The sequence below is a fragment of the Pararge aegeria genome, chromosome 23, assembly GCF_905163445.1.
Source record: "Pararge aegeria chromosome 23, ilParAegt1.1, whole genome shotgun sequence".
Taxonomy (NCBI): Eukaryota; Metazoa; Arthropoda; class Insecta; order Lepidoptera; family Nymphalidae; genus Pararge; species Pararge aegeria.
Genome location: NC_053202.1, coordinates 1649221 through 1667404, shown reverse-complemented (window position 1 = coordinate 1667404; position 18184 = coordinate 1649221). Strand labels below are relative to the sequence as shown.

General features: G+C 33.5%; 1 protein-coding gene across 1 annotated transcript in view; it reads right to left on the bottom strand.

Annotated features, from left to right (window-relative positions):
• Positions 1–4117: 4117 nt before the first annotated feature.
• LOC120634065 (alpha-2C adrenergic receptor-like) overlaps positions 4118–18184 on the bottom strand; it is a 96990-nt gene continuing 82923 nt past the window's right edge. Inside the window, exons 2-3 of the mRNA XM_039904461.1 lie at positions 5055–5198; positions 4118–4147 (exon numbers count right to left, since the gene is read on the bottom strand). Of these exons, the coding sequence (XP_039760395.1) occupies positions 4118–4147; positions 5055–5198 (174 nt within the window). The remainder of the gene's footprint in view (positions 4148–5054; positions 5199–18184) is intronic.

The window sequence follows — 18184 nt, the reverse complement described above, 5'->3', positions numbered from 1 at the left end:
TATGTATGAACGCTTCATGAGTGCCTGTGATAGGCCTACATGAATAAACAAATTTTGAATTTGAATTTGATGTTTGTTACTCTTTTACGCATAAACTACTCAACCAATTTAACTGAATTTTGGAATGGAGATAGATTTTACCCTGGAATAGCACATATGCTACTTTTTATCCAGGGAAAATGTACTGTTTCCGAAGCAGGGGTAGTACAGGCCCCCGACGTGTCCACCTGCTAAAGCACGGTAACATGGAATAGGAGGAATTCACCCCCGTTTACTATTATTTAGTATATACACATATATTATTTGACAAACATAAATAGTAAAAATTTAATTTATTTATTTAATGAAAAATATCTGTTACGGCGTAACAAAAACCCAATCGGGTTTATCCGTACACCGGTATTCATCGTTCAGCGCTCGGAATTATAAGTGGGTAAAGTATTTTAAAGCTACATACAAAATATGGCGGGTAGTTCTAAAAAAAAATATAAAAAATAATGATCGCGTTTCAACCAGTTCCACATATCGCACTTTATCGTTTGAGTTAACTTTACACAGGATGTTCCAGCTAGTTATTATTACATTTATTAGAAGAAAAATGTCTCATAAGTAACTGCCTCGTTGGTCTAGTGGTTAGCATGTTTAGCGGGTCACGAGTTACTGGATTTGAATCCCAGGTCAGCCGAAGAAATTTGTAGGTAATGTGCGTTTTTCTGTAAAATAAACGGTGTAATGTGGCTGAACACCTACGACTCAAATTGATGGACTCAGGGCAGTTCGTACTCGTTACATGCCCTGTGAAGTGTTGTTCTGTTTATAGCCCAGGGTTTTCACTTACCATCAGGTGGGTATGCAGATTATAAATTATTGCTCTAACCACGTTGCTCTTCTAGTAATTTAAAATGACATTGTGAGATAACAAAAAAAAACACCCGGCTAAGTTTGTTGTGGGCTTCTTCTTAGACCAGGAACCCTCGTAACTTTAGTTTTAAGTTTACGAATGTGATTAACACCATCATCTCACTACCGTGTAATTCTTATGTACGCATCAAAAGTGCCACCTATGGGCCTACTTGAATAAAGATATTTTTGACTTTGACTTTGACTATATAATATGAAGAAAATCTCCAGTGAGAGTTATAATAAAATTATGGATAGGCATTGTAAGAGTTTTGAAAAGCCTAGCCTTAAGTATTTATAACTCGTACTCTGCTTGGTCGGTCAATTATAAGTATAAAAAAATCGAAACATCGATGCTTAAAGACCAATGACCAAATAACGAATAGAAAAACAGTTTGCATCATAAATAACAATAAATTCCTTTGTGCCACTCTCAATGCTTTGTATCTAGTCGCTTTATATCAATGTCACACACATTCGCCATCATAGCGGGTTCCCTTTGAGATAGTGACAAATTAAAGCAACATGAGAATCGTTTCTAGTGCGAAAATGTTTGTATTCTTTTTATGCGCTTTAGTTTATTACCCGAAGTGATATTAATTCCAATGGTCATTAAAGCCATGATAACTTATTTTTAAAAAGTGTCCCATAATGTTGGGAAGTATCGTCTTTATCAAAAAAAAAACTAATTTTTGCAGGCATCAATTTAATATTATGACAGTTAGGCTTATATTGCAATATTCCGCGAAGAGCAGGTGAATCTGTATCGTCTAATTTTTAATTTCTTCAATCTTTATACTCCACACCAAATAGATCTTCGGTAATGTACCCTCTACCCACGTTACGTTACGTTACGAGATGTTGACTTTACAATGAATAATTGTTTTATAAATTGAAAATAAAATTTAAAAAAAATATTTTCTAAAACGCTTTCCGGATGTCATGGCCGCACTCGTGAAGTCAAATTAGAGATATCTGCATTAGAAATTGAAAGTTCCATACCTATAAATTATTGGTTGCTTTTGTGTAATCAATACCAAAGTATTGTATTGATTACACAAAAGTAAGCTGCTGATAGTTTGAAATCACAAAATACTTGCTGTACGCAAATAACAAGTGGGAGGGCATTCCAGGCCTTTGCAGTGCGTATCAGAAAGGAAGAAGCAAAACGCTTCGTACGTGTTAAATATTTCAGTAGAATTACACCAAAATTGAATGCCACTTGTCTTTCGAAAAACAATAACAAACGCAGACGAAGTCGCGGGCAACAGCTAGTATAATATAATTGTATAATAAACGTCGATAAATTTAGGACACTGTCTTGTCATAATCCCCAAGTCGCTGAAGTTTGTGAGTTGTTGAATCGTATTAAGAGTTTAGGGATGGGCTGCGTGTCAAAATATTTTGCGTATTAAAAGTTATTTTTCATATCGATATTATTTTTGGATAGAAGCAGGTGTTAGGTACTATGCGGAATTCCATGATAAATGTAACAGTAAATTGATAAGGTGGGATTGAACTTAAGATAACTATAAATACATATTTGTGATTATAATATAAATAGATATTTTATTAAATTGATAAGGATTTTTACTAATTTGATTAAAAACAAATGTTCATGACATGAAGTTTGTGGGTATTTTGATATAAATACGACTGCTTTTTCGAAACACTTCAGTCCTACATGGACTCAAACGATGCAAAGATACCTCCCGAGTACCGGTGTCTTAATCTTTATCATATATTATTAGAATTGAGCATAATTTGCTATACTCAGCAAAAAGCAGGAGAATCTGTTATTATTCTTTTTAAAGTTAACATCTCCGAGGATGCTCGGTTTTGGAGCGAAACGTGTGTGGGGTACATTGCTGAAGATCTGTTATGTGTGGAGTATAAATATATTACCAATACATACTAAACGTATATATTACCAATGTATTGACAGCACCAGACTTCAACTCAACTATTCAATTCAATTCAGATATTTTATTTTGGACTTAACAAATTATTGAAGTCATTCGTTCGCTACGATAGCAGTTGGCTGGAAGAGATCACTACTGCTTTTGCCTTTTATAGTTAACTTTTAATTTTTCGTTAGTTCGTAATAACAATCGGCACTATACGACGTAAAAAGCTTACTATACTATTGGATCTGAAGATTTTTAATTATATTGAATTAAAGTTTATTATTGTTGAAGTAAAACTTCTTTAAGCGCGAGTAGGGAGCAACTCAGACTTTTTAAACGACTACGACTTTCTCGTACGCTATCTTTTTCAATCTTTTTACATCTGCAGCACCAGTGGAGCCAACGATGCGTTGCCGGCTTTTAAGGAATTTGTTTATCCGCCCCTTGAATAACCCTAGATTGTATTTTTGAGGAAACACATCTGATGGGAGATTGTTCCATAATTTGCAAGTGCGCAGTGGAAATGATCTGGTATTTCGATAGAATAATACCAGGCATCCAGATGATGAGGGTGGAATTTTCTACGGCGTGAGGTGCGGCCAGAGAACCGGGAAGGAGGTTTCAATAGAGAACATAGCATATAGAAGTAACGCTTACGTCAGACGTCTGTGTAGTTTCCGCTATTTAAAAATAATAATTTGGATTGGTCGTAAGTTTATGTTATATACTCCGCGTTTTTTTACTTATACGGCATTTAGTGGCAAATATCATAATCAATTAGGATAATTTATTACTCTAATGTCGACTTTAAAATTAATTTCATCGAAAACAAATGCTGTGTTTGTCCATCACTAGCGGCCTCGTGCAAACAACGATGCAAAACTTGACGGTGTGAAATTAGTAACATACATAATAAACTTATCTCGATCCCCCGGGCGAGGAGTAATAAGTGTTTAGATTATTCAGCACGTATTTACCTTGAGGTAAAATTGCCTAGTTAACAGTTAAACTATTTCTGTTGTGATAAAAGTTTCATGAGTTGGGGCAAAAATGGTGGGAATTACGGCAATAATAATGTTGCAAGTATGAAACGCTCAACTTTACTTCGTTTTATAGGATTTTTTTTTTTTTATTATTTATGGAAATTACGAAATCTTTAAAATGCAGATATTGTACATTATTATGCTTGGTATTTCAAAACGAAGTTATACTAACTACTTTTTCAAGAGCATGTAATCGTGGTTCATGGCGCATGAATTATTTAGATTGTGTTTATTAAAATTAAGAATAATAATAATGTCCCCTCAAAACTAATTTTCATCTTCATTGTACCGCTGAACCTGTAATTGGAAGCTGGAGTTACCATACAAAAATAAAGGTTTAAAATGCTATAAATGGATGAAGTTCTTTAAAGCTTTATTTCTGACTTGATGTCTATGCGTTGTACACTATAAAGTAAATTTTTCTTCATGTAAAATTAAGTTCAAACGAACAACTTCAACTAACAGAAGGTAAGTTTTTTTTTAATTTTGAGATAAAACAAATAAAAAAATACTTTTAATTTCATATAGGGATTACTGATTACCTTGGGCAGTCGTAGATTTAGGAATAACGATTGAAAGAAATAAATGCTTTGAAGGCACAGGCTTTCTAATTTGTTGCATATATTATGTGCAACAAATTAGAAAAACACCAGATGTTTGTGTAGTTTCCGCTATTTAAAAATATTATTTTTGGTCGTAAGTATATGTCATATACTCCACGCTTCTTGACTTATACACCATTATTTCAAATATCATAATCAATTAGGATTATTTATTTCCCATATTTTCTAACGGATCAATTGTGAATAGCAAAGTGAATAAAAATTCGACAGTTTCAAAAAAAAATTTAATTGCAGGTTTTTGAAAATTATTAAATATTTATTGCTTTTTTTATAAATAAATTATTAATAAATTTTCTAACGATTGCGACTTCTATAATATTCAATAACAAGGTTATATACATACATGTGCTGATCTAACCTTCAATTTTCAACTCTCAATTATTCTAACTAACAAATGAAAATATTTATAAAATGTGAAAGTGATATTCAATATTAAATGAAATAGTGAATATTAAATGAACTTGCGGAGTCCCAGGAACATTTTACTCTTTCATCAATAAATAATAATAAAAGTTTTACTACAATTGCGCGTAGAGGTTTAGGCGCGTACACACTTTTTTTCTTACTTATGGATATCTCACCTTGCATTGCGGGAACTGCTCCGGAGGCCTCGTGACCCGCCACCCCAGTAACGGTGGTATACACACTAATGCACTCATGAGCCACACTGCCGCGATCATAAGCGCCGCACGCGCAGGTGTCCGTTTTTTGAGGTAATCTACCGCCTGGAAAGAAAGAAAAAACACATTAAAGAATATGTAAATTAAAAATTAAAAAACCACCCCGACTTTCAACATAGTATACATTACTATTTTACTGCTATCTAAATAACCGTGATGATAAAGCTATTTATTTTAATAAGAATTAATACCTACTGCGATATTAATGTGACTCACTTTTGTTTCTACAATTACTATTATTATTGCAATTTTCTTTAGAAACTGCATTTTTTTTTAAATAAATTATAGCTTACATTCCTTCGTGATAGTTTAACTTTCTTTTGGCAAAGAAATCGTTAAAATCGGTCCTGAACTTTCGGAGCCTATAACGTAATAACAAAGAAACAAATATTTTTTTTATATAATATTAGTATAGATATAAAGCACAATTCTCATATGTAATTGTAATGTTAACGAGGGGACGAGTGGAAGACAAATCGACGGCCGCGCATCACACATTTTAACCAACATTTTATGCCACATGTAATCTATTCAAAATTTAAATTACGGTGTACGAAGTAGTGGCCTTCGTACACTAAACGTCTTTTGGTCGTCTATATAAAATTACGGATTTACGCTAACGTCGGTGAGACGTACGTTTGTTTACGAAGAGCTCTGACCAAATTCCACCAATAAGTCTCGCATGGTTCGAAATTCAAACTTCAAAGATATTAAAATAACTTTTCACCGGCGCTCGCCGCGCATTAACATTCGCGCCATACCCAATAATAATATCAGATTTAACTGTCGGAAATTATGCACTCCTGGTACTCGCGTATCCTCGTAAAGATATAAATAAATTAGTACATTGTATCTGGGTTATACAGAGTGTTATGATAGGAATAGTCAGTAAACCCTTTACAATTTTGTATATTTAGGTTTAAGTCTCGGTAATGTTACTCAAAAATGGTACCCTAAAATTACATTTTTCACCATCCTTCTCTTATATTTATGTTGAGGATTTCAGAGAAAACCTTGTCAACTTGCAATCCGAAATTCCGCAGAAAATATATATATTGCAAAACAGTGCGGACCCTAAGTTATACTATTAAAACATTTCAATACACACAAAAAATTAAAACAGAAAATAACAATTCTAACAATATCAAACCAATCCTTCAAGTTGTACCGGTTCCGATAATATCAATTAATCTTTCAAGTTGTAGAGGACTAGGCGAAGTTACGAAAGAAAACTACTGTTACTTCCGTATTAAAGGAATTTTTCGTGTTCACACGCAATCTTTTTCCCTTTTCAAGCCCTAAAAGAAATTGTATTTCGTTTAGAAACTGTACATTTAGATGGAGTTTTGTATCTTTCGAATACGAAATTCGGCATCGAGTTATTTTTCACAGATAAAGCCTATTCAAAGGCCAAAGCAAAAACTTTGTGAAACAATAATGTGCAGTACATTATGTACTATAAGTAAGGGTCGACATGATAAGGTAGGCATATAAAATAAAGGATTTGAATTTGATAAACACAGGTATACGTTAGAAGTTTGTTTGTGTCAGTTTATTTTACTTGCTATAAGCATATTACTAATAGGTTGCCTTTGATAGATCACTGTAAGTGGCAAGGCTATTATTACCCTTAATATTTCTTGTTTATTTTTTGTATTGTTAATGTAATGAAGGTAGTTTAAATATAAAATATGTGATACTGGCGATCCCGTTACGCGGCTAGCGCTCGTTTATACATCGATTGATGCAATAAGGTGCATGGTGTTGTATTCCTGCTTAAAAGATATTAAAGATAACTTATTTTTATTGCAATAAAGTTATTTTATCTTACTTTATTGAACAAAGTAACAATAAAAAATCATGAAAATAAAAGAAAAAACTTGTGTTATTGTTATTATAGCAGTAAAATAATTTTATTTATGATTAAATAGACACCATTGTGTTTAGGCTAATATATCAGTAAAATAATACAAAAATGCTTAGTTTAGCAGTTATTTCAATATCATAGATGAAGGTTTTACATAAACATTTTTTAATGTCAAGATATTTAGACGTATACATGTGCGAGTCGATATAATTAGGTTTCTTTGTAACCCAGAAACTATAGAATTAATTTACTCAAATTTCAATCCGATTCAAAATTAAACGAAAACCGTCAAAGTTTTCGAGGTGCGTCACACTAGAGGTCAGTATTCGCGAATAACCGAATGGTCATCAATCACTAAGCACGTGAAGAACGAGTGAACGGAACAGATGTATTGTATTAAACAATTCCGAATCGCGAAATTCTCATTCGTAACTAGCTGGTGCCCGCGACTTCGTCCGCGTTTGTTGATGCCATCCAGAATACTCTACATATTGGGTGAGTGTTTATATTATGCTTCCTGAATTTAAGTTTATTTTTTATTTGATAGAGGGCATCCACTTTTCCGTTTCCACAAACAGCTTTTCTTTTTCTGCAGAGAGCCATAGTTTTTCAGAAAATCGAAAATGGATGGAATTGCTATTTTGGGCGAATGAAACGCAATAATTCAGTAAAACATTGCAAAACAATACAGTTTTTGAAAAAAAAACATTGTTGGAAATATAATAATCTTAAGAAATAGTTAATTTTTTAAATTTTAAATGAGTGAAATTTAACGAAATTATTCCTTGACGCCATCTTCGACTAAAAGTAAAAGAGTGTTTATATATGGTAAACATAATTTATACCATTCCTATTGAGTTTGGGTAGAATTCGTCGGAATCATCAAAATACTTAAAAAGTATTTTTATAATTTAAACTACTTTTTCTGTTCTTTTGTATTTTTAATTGCTAAACATTAAGTAATTTCTTGAGATTACTTAAGAAATAACTTAATTTTTTAAAGTCTAAGTGTTTTTTTTTAAACTTTAACGAAAACACTCCATGACGCCATCTTTTACTAAACGTAAACGTATTAGTATATTATCTATGGTAAACGTCATTCATATCAGACGACTTTTTCTGTTCTTTTGTATTTTTTAATCGCCAGACCCGTTCACTGTAACCAAGGTACAAATGCAATAATAATGATTATTTTATTTGATAATTCCTCCAAGCGTAGGTAAAATACACTTTAGTAAAAATACAAATTTAATTCGGCTTCCTCTTTAACGCGGAAATGTTCTGATAAAATTGATAGGAAAGTAGGAATACAATAAATGTGAGGTGAGCTAGCAAACAAGTATAACCACTTTCATAGAACCTAATTCCCGCGACCGAAGTGTAACTGACAGCGCCACGACTGGCGCTCAACAATAAATCATAACAAACAATTCGATATATTCCCTCCATTCCTGTAGCCTTAGTACGAGTTTTTCTAGTTCGCAATCGAGAGAGAAATACTTGAACATCAGATTGGATAGAAGCAGACGTTAATTTGCGAAAATCCACGATATATTATGAAAATTAAGCTTAATTTGCTATACTCCGCGAAAAGCCGGAGAAAAATTAAGGTATAAAAGGCACATCTGGCTAATTTTTCACTTAACAATTATACATTGTAAAGTCAACATCTCCTGAGGATGCTCCGGTTTCGGAACGAAACGTGAGTAGAGGGTACATTGCCGAAGATTTGTTTGGTGCGGAGTATAAGAATTGAAGAAATTATAAATTACACCATAGAGATTCTCCTGCTTCTCGCGGACTATAGCAAATTAAGCTTAATTTTCATAATTGAGCATCAGAGTAAAATTGATCTTCTCTGTATCATTTTTAAGGTGAAATTTGACTACAATTCTTTAGCTCAAATTCAAATAAGATCAACTTTACTCCCATGTTCATCTAACAAATCCCAACTCGAAACCGACTCCTCGATTGCGAGCTAGCAAATTTTGTACTAAGGCTACTGGAGTAGGGAGCCACTTCACCGTATTATCCAAGGAAATTAATAATACCACTTGCGGGGTATTTGTAATTTTGATCTATCGAATAACTGTTTCCAATCGAGTTACGTTCGGACCTCCCTGGCTCAGAGGCGATCTTATGGGTGGAATTTCCGAGGCAGGGGCCCAATTCAAGAAACCCCTTAGTCCAAATAACTTTACATGATCACACCTTTCCGCGTCCTAGGTCGTGGATTCGATTCCCACAACTGGAAAACTGTTAGTGTGATGAACATGTTTGTTTTTCAGTGTCACGGTGTTTATCTGTATATTATAAGTATTTATGTGTATTATATTCCTAAAAATCAGCTGTCTTAGTGCCCATAACACAAGCTTTATCGTGCGCGCGAATCATTAAAAGAAAGCTGGCGGACGATGAATTCCCCTCTCACTCGGTTTCGGGACTACCTTCCTGTTAAAATCATGTAAACATGTGCGCGCGCATTTCGTTACATCGTATAATTTCACTCCCATGATTTTTCCCTAACGCCGCTAAAGAAGTAGGTACAACTTCAAAATGATTTTGCAAATCAGACTTATTGTTCGAGATGGAATTTTAAGTTATTTACACAGATTGCAATCGCTCTGTGATTTTGATGAAGATGATAAACTTAAACTTATAAAGAACTAGCTGCGAACTGTGGTTCTACCCTCGGTGAATGAGTCCTTCAGTTGCTTTGTTAGGACGTGACGGAAGAACGACATGTGTAAAAATACGAACGTTTCTATGAACAACCTCTAGGAATTGAATGTTTTTTTCAGAACAAGAAGCTTATACTGCTCTCCAGCCTTTTAACTAATTCTATGCCAAAAATCAAGTCGACTTTGACGGCCGATTGGCGCAGAGGGCAGCGAGCCTGCTTTCTTAGTCCAAGGCCGTGGGTTCGACTACTATAAAACGACAACTAGAAAATATTTATGTGATGAACATGAACGTTTTTCAGTGTCTGGGTGTTTATCTGTAAATTATAAGTATTTATGTATATTATTCATAGAAATATTCATCAGTCATTTTAGTACACATAACCCAAGCTACGCTTACTTTGGGGCTAGATGGCGATGTGTGTGTTGTAGTAGTATATTTATTTATTATTTATTTATTTATTATACTTTCGCAATTATAACATAACTAGATGTAACCCGCGTTCCATGTTTGCGTTTGTTACGGTTTTTAAAAAACCCGTTCAAACCCGTTTTTTTTAAAGTAGCTTATGTTACTCCATCAAATCAACTAGCGGTATGCCAAAAATCAATTTATTAATCAATCAATAAATCAATTTTTATTTATTTGCTGATACAGGTAAAAAGGAGTTGCAAAAAAAAAAGGTCAAGCTGATTAGAATTATGATTAGCTTATTCAGGACGTAAAGGAAGGATAGACAAATAAAGAATATACAATAATCACAATTCATTATCTTCAGACAAGATCGTTACTTAAAAGGAAAATTTTGAAGAAATTAAAGTAAAAATATCCGGACGCAATCTATATTTTTTAAACTTTTTACAGTTTCAGAAACAGTTTAAGATTTTTTTTTTGAATTGCATTCAACCGATATTCAAATATTCTATTCTTGACATCATAAATACATTCTCCAGCCAAGTTTCCAGCCCGTATAACATAAACTATTTGTGAGAGAGCGGCCGTAAATTTAGAATACTGCTAACTACGTAAGTTTCACTTACTTGAAACGGGACGACACCAAACTATTTCAAACTATAAACTCAAAATATGCTTTGTTCAAGTCAACTATGATTATTTAACTGTCAACTATAATAAACTTTGTGCCGTGTGGTGGCGGTAGATCAGAATACAGTTTTCACCACAGCTCTGACCGCGGGTGTCATACGTGGCGACTAAGGGAAAGAAAAAAGAGTTAGATACTCCCTAATCGCGCCTCAAGAAGTTTTACGTCATTAAAGTGAACAGTAATAGGGTGCCGTTTCACCTTTTGTTACGAAACACTGTTTCCCTTTTTATAAATTTAATTTAAAATGCATATAAAATTTTTTTTCGGAACCGACAGGATTTAAATTTGCGACTCTCTGGCAATCGCGGCCTGAGCGCTTTCTCCTAACTACGGCTCTCCTAACGTCGTTGCCGAAATTAGTATATGCCTTTCACATCAGTCTTATAGCGACGGAAGCGTCATCTAGTAGGAAACGTTGCAGTTTCGATCTACTTTTTCAAAGGTCCATATTACAATGAGACACGTTTGGAACAAGAGATGACACATTGCTTTTTATAATTTTTATAATTTTTTATTAGTGTTTTACCTACACTTTTTACAAATTTAAAATGCATATAAAAATTTTTACTGCTTCCCTTGCTTTCAAAAATAGCATAACCCTTCCGAATGAGTAGGTACAGTCGACGCATTTGCTATCTATGACACGTTTAGAAATTTCTCATCTCCCAGCCGTTAAGATAGCGGTTTGTTGTGAACGGCTGAGTTTTTACGACCGCCGTTCATTTGAATAGAAATCGTCTAGATATGACGGGATAGGAATTATGTCGCACGATAACAGTTTAGTTGTAAGTTTATATGATGACTGTTACAACTTACATCACTTATTTAGGTTATTATTCAGCACAGATTTAAGAACATACAGAAACCGTGGACACAACTAATGTTATTGAAGTACCAAAAACCACTCCACTTTAGATGTGTTTCTCGAACAGGGGGTTAGTTCATCACATCAACCCATTACCAGCCCACTACAGAGCACGGGTACCCTCCCTCAAGCGGTTAAGGGGGTTTAGGCCGTAGTCCACCACGCTGGCCCAGTGCGGATTGGTGGATTCAGACAGACAGACAGACAAAATTTAAAAGTTGTGGATAGAGCAGTGTAAAATATTTGTTTGCAGGACCATAATATCCTATATTTTACATAGATAACTGAAAATTATAATAATAATAATTTAAAAAAAAAAAGTATTTAAATACTTGGACCTTGCTCACGAGATTACCGCCATGTGGAATGTTGAGTCGACCGTTATTGTTCCGATCGTCGTTTCAGTTTTCAATGGTCTTCTCGCGAAAAGCTTAGACCAACATCTTAAGAAGCTTTCGCTTGGTTGTTGGATCAAGGGTCGGATACAGATGGCAGTAGTCCTTGAAACGGCGCGTATTGTGAGGAGGTTCCTCACTCAGGAGCCCTAGCCGCCGGTTGCTTGCCTTCAAAAGCCCCGCAAGCGGAGGATGGAAGTTTTTTTTTTTATAAATTTTTTATAGTGTTTTTTATTTATTTTTAAGCACTGTTAAGAATTAAAAAAAAAAAAAAAAAACAAAATAAATCATAATTTATTTTTATTAGGTTACATAATAATTAAAAACTATAGTTATTAAAAAAAAAAATTATGTTATTAAAATTATATAAAAAAAAATACACTTGATTTACCGGGCGCAATTTACCCTATAGGCACGTAATTGCGAACATGTTCATCAGGTCTGTGCCCTCTGCTGACCGCCAGGCACGTCCCACGGTAATCATTCTAAATTATTTCCACCCCGCACTTGGCACGTGTCGGACGTCCATTGGCGTACTCATATTTTTTTCAAACGTCTTGCGAAAAACGCAAGAAACACTTTGAGATGAAGTGGTCTTGTTTACCAAATGGCCCTTGGTCATAAAAACATAGTGTCTACTGAACGTAAAACTGCTATTGGCGGTTAAAGTATAAAATTGCCTTTATAATTATTAAAAATCTTTTACCCTTAGATTAAATTACAGGGAATATAAATGTTTGTTTGGTGAAAATGTCAGACATTTTATCTATTGGTGATGACTAGCAACTAAGTAGTTCCGGTAGATACATTTTTTTATTATATTCTTAAAAAAACTGTAATAAGACGCACACTGTACATTTAATATTTTTGTCAATTTTTATCATCCTTAAGAAGTCAAATCGATTTTTATCTCATTTTTGTCGCGCATCAATCATCAAGAATCTTCGAAAAAGATTTAAGTGTAATTTTGAAAAAAAAGATAGAAAAACTTTTATTTTATTTTGGTATACTAACAATTTGGCATAACATTTCATAAAAATGAGTAGATTTTTATTAAATTTTAGTTTTAAGTAATAGAAGCTGAAACATACGACGTTTTCCCTTAATTCAAATTTTTCAAATTCAAAATTCATTTATTTCAAGTAGGCCTAATATAAGCACTTTTGAAACGTCAAGTATGCATGTTTGTGTGACTCTACCACCGGTTCGGAAAGCAGATTCTACCGAGAAGAGCCGGCAAGAAACTCAGTAGTTGCTCTTTTCCAACATCAACATTTACAATCATTTTGCTATCTTGCGGGAGATGAGAGCGAGGCTGGCTGCTTCCATTCTACCTTGTCATTGAGGAATTCATCAAATGTATAGTAACCTCGCTGTACTAGATGCGTTTTTACACATTTTTTAAATGTATGCATTGGTAGGTCAAGAATTTCCTTAGGAATCATGTTGTAAAAGCGTATACTCAACCCCACAAAGGAGTTCTGCACCTTTCGCAGACGATATGCAGATATCACTAATTTATGACCGTTTCTGGTAAGTCGATTGTTAATTTCAGCTTTTGATTTATAAAGAGTAATATTTTGCCTCACAAAGACTATATTATTATAAATGTATTGCGAAGCTACTGTAAGAATACCTATTTCTTTAAATTTTTCACGAAGCGATTCGCGTGATCCAAGTTTATATATTGATCGTACGGCTCTTTTCTGTAGTATAAATATACTTTCAATATCTGCAGCTTTTCCCCACAGCAAGATCCCATAGGACATAATACTGTGAAAGTATGCGAAATAAACAAGCCTAGCTGTTTCAACATCGGTAAGCTGTCTAATTTTCCTGATTGCATATGCAGCTGAGCTGAGTTTACTCGCTAGGCTTTCTATATGGGTACCCCACTGTAGTTTACAATCTAAGGTCACTCCTAGAAAAACAGTGGAGTTTTCTATTTTAAGTGTTTCTCCATTTATTATGATGTTTTTATCAATTTTTTTTACGTTAGGCAAAACAAATTCCAAACACTTGGTTTTTTTTGCATTTAAAAGTAAGTTATTAACAGTAAACCAGTCTGACACATGTGACAAAGCACGGTTTACGTCGTCAAAATTATCTTTGTTTCTATCAGTCTTAAAAATGAGAGATGTATCATCTGCGAACAGTACAATCTCACAAGTGCCCCTGACATGGTGTGGCAGATCATTTATATACACCAGAAACAATAAGGGACCCAAAATTGAGCCTTGTGGGACACCCATTAAGGCAGATGATCCCTTAGACTTTATGTCTTTTACGCATACCCTTTGAACTCTATCACTTAGATAAGAGGCAATTAAATTGAGTGCAACGTTTTTGATGCCATAGTGGCTTAGTTTTAATAACAACGTTTTGTGTTCAACGCAATCGAATGCTTTGGACAGATCACAGAAAACACCAATGGCATTCTGCGAACGTTCCCAGGCATCGTAAATATGCTTTATGAGTCTTGCGCCTGCATCCGTTGTACTACGACCTTTAGTGAAGCCGTACTGCTCCGGATGAAGTAAGTTATTTACATTAAAATGATTTAAAAGTTGATAAAGTATAATTTTTTCAAAGACCTTACTAAGAGTTGGCAAGATTGAAATAGGCCTGTAATTGTTAAGGTCATTTTTATGACCGGATTTAAAAAGGGGTATTAATTTACTACATTTCATTAGGTTCGGAAAAATACCCATATCAACACATTCATTAAAAATTACGGCTAGATAAGGGGCAATAACGTCAATAATGTTAGAAATGACCATCACCGACATACCCCACAGATCACCGGTTTTTTTCAACTTTAATAACCTGAAATTCTTTACAATATCTATTGCAGATATATGTTTAAAATTAAATAAAACATTGCACTCTTTAACATTATCTCTCAATATACGCTGAGCTGCTATTGGTGAAGAGCTTAGAGAATCTGTTAACAAAATGGGAACATTCTGAAAGAAGTTTTCGAAAGTATTAGCAACCTCCCTGTCAGACGTCACTTTATTGTTATCAACAATAAGTTCAAAATCCACATCACGAGATTTAGTTTTTCCTGACTCGTAATTAACTATTTTCCAGGTTGTTTGTACTTTGTTATCAGATTTCATTATACTATATTTAATGTGTAGCGATTTCGCATTAGTGCAAACATTCTTAAATATTTTAGAGTATTTTTTTACGTGTTCTACGAAAGTTGGAGTATGATTAAATTGTTTTTCATCATACAGCTCATACTTAACCCTCAGCTTAACCCTTCAAAGTTAAGTCACCCATCAATTTACTGACTTCAGTTAACGTTGCTAACCCAGAGCTATCGAATTGGCTCATACCTGGGCCAAACATCTGACATCCGTCACGATCTTTTACAGAATTAAAAGTAATATAGGTAAGGTGAAATGAGACGATAGAAGGTCTCCGGGACGGTCAGGTGCGGTTGACAATGTTGATTGCGAAAGTGTGTCTCTTCTCTCTTAAGAGAATCTTAAAAATGTAGATGAAGGATAAGAAATACTTTATTGCACACAAACATCGAAATTTACATAAAATAAAAAATAAACAAAAGAACAAAAACCGTAGGCATGCAAAAGCGGCCTTATTGCTGCAAGCAATCTCTAACAGGCAACCTCTGACAGAAGGAAAATGGAAGAGAGCGATAACATATATATAAAAGGTGTTGATTTAACTACAAAAAGTTCAAAGCGATCTATAACATTTTAAACGGATCCTTACAACGTGATTACAAATAAACCCAGTGACACACCGAGCGCAATAAATATCAACGAAGCGTGCGAGTACATTTGGAAATTGGCGAAAGTCGAAAATCGGCAAACGAGGCAACACGCCTGGGAAATCTAAGCACATTTACCGCAACAGTACACCGGGCTAAAGGAAATAAAATTGCTTCCATACACACGTGACTGAATATTAGGTTTGTTATTTTAGGCGAAAGCGTGATGTTTCAAATAGTTTGGCTTTGAAAACACTGAAATTAAGCCAAATAGTAGGATTAAAAAATATAACTGATCTGTCTATCTTGGATTTTTATATATTCCGCTGATTTTTAAGTAAACGATAGTAAGTAGTAAAAAGACAGTTCGCTGATTAGAGATAAGTTATTTTTTACTATGCGCCACGTTATACATACATGTCATAATACTCTTAGCGAAAGAGTATTAAAACACAAACTAAAGAAAATCTACCTTAGCTTACAAATTGAAGCGGCTAGATTTATCTGCGCCAAGTTTATTTATTTATTTGAATTTTCCTACAATTTTATTTTACACCTTTATATTGTTTATTTATTGTATTAATTACTACACCTTTTTTACTTTTTATCGTTAAATATGTTATGATTGTGTTCGATTTATTCGATCTTTTTACATTTTTTTTAATTTTTTTATTAAAATGTAACTCTTAGTTATAATAATAACGCAACGGGCGACGCAGTTGTTTGCTTAGTTTGATACTGGGGCAGACTGAGCATTGTTTCTAATGCATAAGGCTGAGTTTGCGGCCATTTGCCATCTTGTTAATTATAAATTGGTAATAATTTTGTTCAAGTTCTTATTAAAAGATTGAAGTAATTATAATTAGTTCCGTACATGTTTTCCTGGTTTTCACGGAAAATAGCAAATGAAACTTAAGGTTTATTTTAAAGTCCTGAACGTTGCTTAGTTCCAAAAAGTTCGTCTGAATAAACAAACTTGTATTTCTATTTTCAATGTTTAACTCTGTCAGTCAACTGGAAATGGTATACGGTAAAAAAATACTTTTGTTAAAACGCCATTGATCCATGATACAACAATGCTCGAACGTGAAGACAAAAGGTGAACTAACAAAGTATTGAAACTTCAAGAGCATTGTTCAATCCAAAAGGGAAGTTTTTTAATTGACAAACTTTCGACAATTCGTCTAATTTACTTTTGGACTTAGTGTTTCTGAACGTTATTGAAAACGGGTTCGCGATAAAATAAATAATGTGTAGAAGTGCAAAATAAATTAGTGTCGCGGATTATGTCTAGAACTAATTGCACTTGAACAACACTAGTTGTTGCTCGTGCCTTCGCTCCTATGGAAATTTTGATGTATTATGTTATTGTCTGCCCCTTAAATCAATCAAAAATAACACTTTATTGCACACACAGACATAACAGAAATAAAAAAGAGTGTGCGTAACCTTTACGCGCGATTGAAATTAAACTTTTATTAATAATTATTGATGAAAGAGTAAAATGTTCCTGGGACTCCGCCATTTCATTTAATGTTCACTATTTCATTTTATATTCTATTTAAAATTCATTAATATCACTTTCACATTTTATAAATATTTTCGTTTGTTAAATAAAATAATTGAGAGTTGAAAATTGAAGGTTAGATCAGCACATGTCAATATAACCTTGTCATTGAATATTATAGAATGTGGTAATCGTCAAAAAATTTATTAATAATTTATTTATTAATAATTTATTTATTACTAAAGTAATTTTTTACTAAACTAATAAATAAACAAGTATACTCAGAGATTTTCAAAAAACTTTGCAATTTTAAATATTTTTTTAAATATTGGAAATAACTAATCAAAATTCAAAATTCATTTATTTCAAGTAGGCCTAATATAAGCACTTTTTAAACGTCAAGTCTGTCTGTGTGTAGTGACTCTACCACCGGTTCGGAAGACAGATTCTACCGAGAAGAAGCCGGCAAGAAACTCAGCAGTTTCTCTTTTCCAATATCAACAATTTACATTTTACATTTTAAAATTAATTTTTCTATCTTGTGAGAGATGAAAGTGGAGCCGGATGCTTCCAAGCAACCTTGTCATCAGGAAATTCATCAATTGTATAATAACCTCGCTGTAATAAATGTGTTTTAACACATTCTTTAAACTTATGCATTGAAATCATTACAAGCCAATGCATGAGCAAATAAATGCGTTTATTTACGACTTCACATTAGAAATCAAAAAAAATTATAAGTCTTTTTTCTAATATGCATATAAACTTTCCTATTGAATGACTCTATGTATTGAAAAAACCGCTCCAAAATTCGTTAAATAGTTTTAAAATCTAAGCATAATAGGGATAGTCAGTCAGAAGCGACTTT